Source organism: Triticum urartu, chromosome 5A (assembly GCF_056163025.1).
Source record: "Triticum urartu cultivar PI428250 chromosome 5A, HENAU_Tu73, whole genome shotgun sequence".
In the NCBI taxonomy this organism is placed as follows: Eukaryota; Viridiplantae; Streptophyta; class Magnoliopsida; order Poales; family Poaceae; genus Triticum; species Triticum urartu.
The window spans coordinates 456360723-456366039 of record NC_141877.1 but is presented as its reverse complement, the minus strand read 5'-3'; the positions used below and the strand labels follow the sequence as shown (position 1 = coordinate 456366039).

The window sequence follows — 5317 nt, the reverse complement described above, 5'->3', positions numbered from 1 at the left end:
CGCTCCACGTGCGCGTGCGCCTGCTCACTGGAAACTAGAAAGAGAGAGGTGGAGAGGAGGGTCCTGGTGTTTAGCAGCAGAGCAGTACTGAGCGGCAACATACATGATGATACGTGGTCACATATAACGTGGCGCAGCTCTGTGGTGCTCCAGGTGCGCTTGTCTCCGAAACTCAAGTGGTGGTGGTACGAGCTCACAATGACGAAGGGGAGTATTTAACAAAAAATTACCACATTTTATGGAACCGTGCCTACAAACTACCACTCTACAAATTCATGCCGAAAACTATCATTTTTTGTCTAATCTTTGACTAAAAACTACCATGTCGGGAAAGTGCCCAATTCGCCTCTTCTAAACGCCTTTCTAACAGGATGGGCCCACCTGTCAGTATTAATCTTCTTCCTCCTCTCTCTCTGGCATGTCGTCAAACCCTTCGCCGTGCTGCTACCCCACGTCCATGACGAAAACGAAGCTTGGGCATGAAGTCGAAGCAGCAAGCAGGGGGGCGGCGGCTGTGGTGGTGACTAGCAAGCGGCGGCCATGGGTGCTGGTGGAGGCCGGCGCAGGGTGAGAGGAGCAGATGAAGGCTTGGGCTCCTCGAACCATGGGGATGGCCGGCAACAGGCAGCTGCGGGAGGCCGAAGGGAGCGGCGAGGTCGGTCGGATCTGGAGCTTGAGGCATCCGGCGGCGACGCTGGAGCAGGGCACTGGCGGGGCGAGGGAGAGGCCGCGCGCGGCAGAGACTGCTGGCTCCGGCGAGGGCACCTGTGGCCGGGGATGGGCGAAGCGGCGATGAGGAGGCCGGGGATGCGGAAGACGGCGTGGAGGCGCAGCACTGGTCGCGGGCGTGGGAGCCGGATCCGGAGCGGGAGGTCGCCGATGAGGAACTGGACGGGGCGGCGCGGGCTGACGAGGTGCTGCGGGGCGACGGTGTGGGAGGACGAGCGGGGCAGAGCGGCGGAGTGCACATGAAGTGTTTGAGGAAATGCCAGAGAGAGAGGAGGAAGAAGATTAATGCTGACAGGTGAGCTCATCCTGTCAGAAAGGCGTTTAGAAGAGGCGAATTGGGCACTTTCCCGACATGGTAGTTTTTAGTCAAAGATTAGATAAAAAGTGGTAATTTTCGGCATAAATTTGTAGAGTGATAGTTTGTAGGCACGGTTCCATAAAATAGAGTAGTTTTTTTGTTAAATACTCGAGGAAGGAAGTAGTGTGTTATGAATGCCTATCTTCCAAATTGTCACACGGTAGGTAGAACCGTAGAAATGCATGGCCGACTGGCCGGTTCCATCGCAGCTCAAACTTGAGCGCAGGAATTAAAACTACCAACTGGCCCAACAATAAAGTACTCCCTTCGTCTTGAAATACTTTATGGTTTATTTTTGAGGAAACAGTTTTTAGGAAATTTCGGATTTTTTTCGTCTGAAATTTTCAAACGAAATTCAAACTGAAAAAAGTCGCATAAAAAATATATGCTCCCTCCATTTCAACTTAAACATATTTTGAAACGGAGGGAGACACAGAGTGGCTTATGTCCAACGGGTCAGCGTGATTCTTCTTTAACTGTTTTTTGTGTTGTGTGTTTTGCAGTTTTTTTGTTTTTGTTTTAGTCTGAATATTAACATAAACGAAACTGCCGTGCACACCACAGTTTGGCCTATATGCAGACGGTGCTGGAATCGAGCGGAGTACAAGTGCTCGCCAACTGCATCTGATCGTAGCATGTCACCCGTAAATAGGGCGCAGTCTTATCGTTCGCATAGCAACGCTCTAACATAAAAGGAAGTTGCCAAAAATTGGATCCTGCCAGAGCTCCAGCGAGATGAGTTACGCCATGTGACAACAAACCACAAGATGGCACAAGTGCATACAAGTGCGATTTGGCATTAGCAAGACGTTTAAAGGGCCAAACTTTTATAAAATTTGACTAAACTTGTATTTAAAAATATCAACATCTACAATATCAAATAAAATGTAATACGAAATATGTTTCAACTTGGATCTGATGGTATTGATTTAGCATTGTAATGTTGATATTTATTTCTAAATTTGGTCAAACTTGACAAAAAAAATTACTTATATAAAACAAACTGCTAATTTGGAGTTCTTGTAAGATTACAATCATACAAATGTTCCTCCGAACTCGTTCATGTATGTTCTTCTCATCTGGCCGGACCAGAAGGAGGGAGAACTCTGGATCAACATTTTTGGTGAGTCAATAAGGTTATTGAAGATTTAGGTACTACAGTTAGGGTTACAAAAAGGATACAATTTCTTAATGAAAAAATCAGTTGAGTTTGTTCTTCACAGTTAACTTGAATAAGGGAATATACATTTTGAAATTTAAAATGAAACAATAATAAAATCAGTACGCTAATTAATACTAGAAGATTAGTAAAAATTACAGAAAAGTAAAAAAAACATAAATACAAGAAGCTCTTAGTGCATATGGTTGTGGTCCAGTCAAATCAATTTTGCATTTTTTTACTTTTCTGTTAAAAAATTAGCTTTTAAGGCTGATATTTTGCTTATAGAATATCGAGACATTACTAATATGAGAGAATGATATTGTTATTTTCAGGGCTTCGGTTTTGACCTCAGCTTCACAATCATACTTTGCATGTTCGTTAAAAATTAAAATTCCCATTTCTGAACAAATTAGAGACATCAAAATCAACTCCACAGATTTCTAATTGAACTTTACAGTATGGAAATATCTACTGCATGACGTATACAACTCACGATGATGTCTGGCTATTTACAATATGGAAGCACACATGTGCAGAGAAATCTAGTAGTGAGGACTGGCTTATCTAGATATACAGTAGAGAACTGTGTGCACATATATTGTGTATACAGTACTAACTCCCAGACATGATGGAACGTATATTGTGTCATACTAACTCTCAGACATGATGTAACTGTCAGCTCTAGTAATCATATAATCTGGCAAATTCCCATTATTATGTGTTCTTTTTTCTTTTACTACCTGATCACAAGAGTTGTCACCTCAGAATGCAAAGCAATAAAATTTCTCCTATTGTTCACATTGGCTTAGATAACTATAATCTTGCCTTCCAAGAAACAGCAAATTGCATTATTGGCATAGTGAATCGAAGAAAATAAGCGCAATTTAATCCTGTTTCTTTCAGTTTCACATTATAGAACCCCACTGGACATACAAACTGTAATCATATCCAAATTCAAGTTTAGCAGTAGAGGACACTGATTATTAGAAATGAAGACTACAATAAGCAAGCCGCATACAATAAACTGAAACTTAAATCAGTATGAAGCCTCCAGATGTGAAAATAAACAGGTGATACATCACAGATAAGAGTAAACCTGTAGAATACATCGAAACAGAACTGAATACTCATCTCTTAATATGCATTAAGCTAGTGTGTTCAGAAACCTGAATTTTGAGTCCAACATCAGAAATTCTTCATGGCTCCCAGGCAAGAACTCAGATTCGCCACATACAGGCACAGGAACTTGGCGCAGTGGTCGTTGCGTACCCTCGACATCACCTCCGTCTCCAGGTTGAGCACAAAAAGGCCGCCCTCGCCCACAGCACGCAAGAACAAGGAGCCACTCTGATCGCACGATGCTACGACAGAGAGCCTCCACCCTGCAGAAGGATCAGAGATTGTCGACGGCAACACCGACGGCAGATGTACCGTCTTGTGAAGCTCCCAGGGCCTGCCATCAGCGCCATTGTCTTTGAAGTTCCAGACGGAGATCACAGGTTCATCCAGAAGAACCAAGGAGAGACACCCCTGAGCTGAACTGAACAGGCGAACGGCTTCTGCGGCGTGGTTCAGGCGGTGAATGCCTGCGCGCAGCGGAAGGTCGAATCGGCACACCGAGACATCGGCCTGGCCGGGGCGAACGGCCAGTGCGTGCACCGCATTCGGGAGGGCACGGGTGCCGCATATCCAGTGGACGGCACCACGGTGGACGACGGCACGGGAGCAGAGGTGGATCACCATCTTATCAGGAAGTGGGGCCGTCACAGCCGTGCCCCACTGCCCGGTCTGGGAGGAGAAGACGCGCAGGCGGATCCCCATTGGTCGGTTCATCACCGCAAGCAGGCGGAACGAGGAGCCGTCGGCGTCGAGAAAGACGATGTTCTCGGGGGATGTTGTGGGCGGGAGAGGGGGGAGGAAGGTGGAGGTCCCTGCCACGGGGTCGCAGACGCAGATCCTGACGGGGTCGCACGAGCTGGCCGGGGAACGGCGGAGGGCAAGGAGCCCGCCGGCGCCTGACGCGACGGGGGCGAACCCGCTGAGGCCGGCCGCGTCCGGCTTCGGCAAGAAGTGGGACAGGGGGAGGGCGGTTGCCTGCGACTGAGAGGGGCCGAGGGGGAGGAAGCGCGTGGGGCGGCGGAGGTAGAGGCGGCGACGGGGCAGCTTCTGGGATGTGTCCAGGAAGAAGAAGCCGAGGAGAGGGGAGGGGTCGGAGCGCCCGGCGCGACGGCGGGAGAGGAAGGACGGTTCCAGGATGAGGCGGCGCCATGCTTTGCAGGTGGCTGCGCAGCGGACGACGGCGGTAGCGTCGCCCACGCGGGACAAGATCTCCAAGATGGTGTCCGCCGGGAGAGGCGGCAGCCGCAGAGGCGCGTCTATCGGCGGCGGCGGCGGCGGCGCCATGCGCCGACGAGAAGAGGAGAAGCTGAGATGAGTCGAATTCTGCAGGGTGGGCCGAGGAACCGAAGTCAGATGCACTGGAGCCCCAAATTGCCAGGCGTGAACCAGGCCTCAACACACACACCCTCGCGCTTTTGGGTTCATCCTCTCTTGTTTCCTCAGGGCCTGTGTTCATCCATTGGGCCTTGCGCAATAATATGGTTTTGATAAAAAAAGATTAGCCCTTTTTGCAGACTAACTTGTTGTTTTGGTCAATATTGTGAATCAGTAGTAGAAGGTGAGGGAAAAAAAATCATAAGATCGGTTTTTTCTCCCATCTGTCTAGACCAACCCTAGAGGAGGCCACGAGTGATCACCAGTCCCAAATCATCTCTTCTTCCATGACGTCTTCTTCTCCAAATTTTCTCAATCTCTGTTGAATGCTCCACACCATGTCTAGCAGGATCGCCGACTATAGCTGGGTGCCACGCCGGGGAGTAGTAAGGGAAATTAAAGAAGGGAAGCAACAAAATAAAAGTATTAGTTGGATTCGACTTGTACTTGTCTAGTTAATTTCAAATCCAAGTTCGATCTGTAACTTGTGAGGAAGGCGGGTGCTTTTCCTCACCCCTAGCTGATTGTCAGCACATTGGATGGTATGCAGCTGTTGCGCACCACACGCCGCCCCT

General features: G+C 48.5%; 1 protein-coding gene across 1 annotated transcript; it reads right to left on the bottom strand.

The window, feature by feature from the left end:
* Positions 1-3208: 3208 nt before the first annotated feature.
* On the bottom strand, positions 3209-4848 carry LOC125556204 (uncharacterized). Its single transcript, XM_048718985.2, has one exon. The coding sequence runs from the start codon at positions 4650-4652 to the stop codon at positions 3435-3437; it is 1218 nt and encodes a 405-aa protein (XP_048574942.1). The 5' UTR covers positions 4653-4848; the 3' UTR covers positions 3209-3434.
* Positions 4849-5317: the final 469 nt, after the last annotated feature.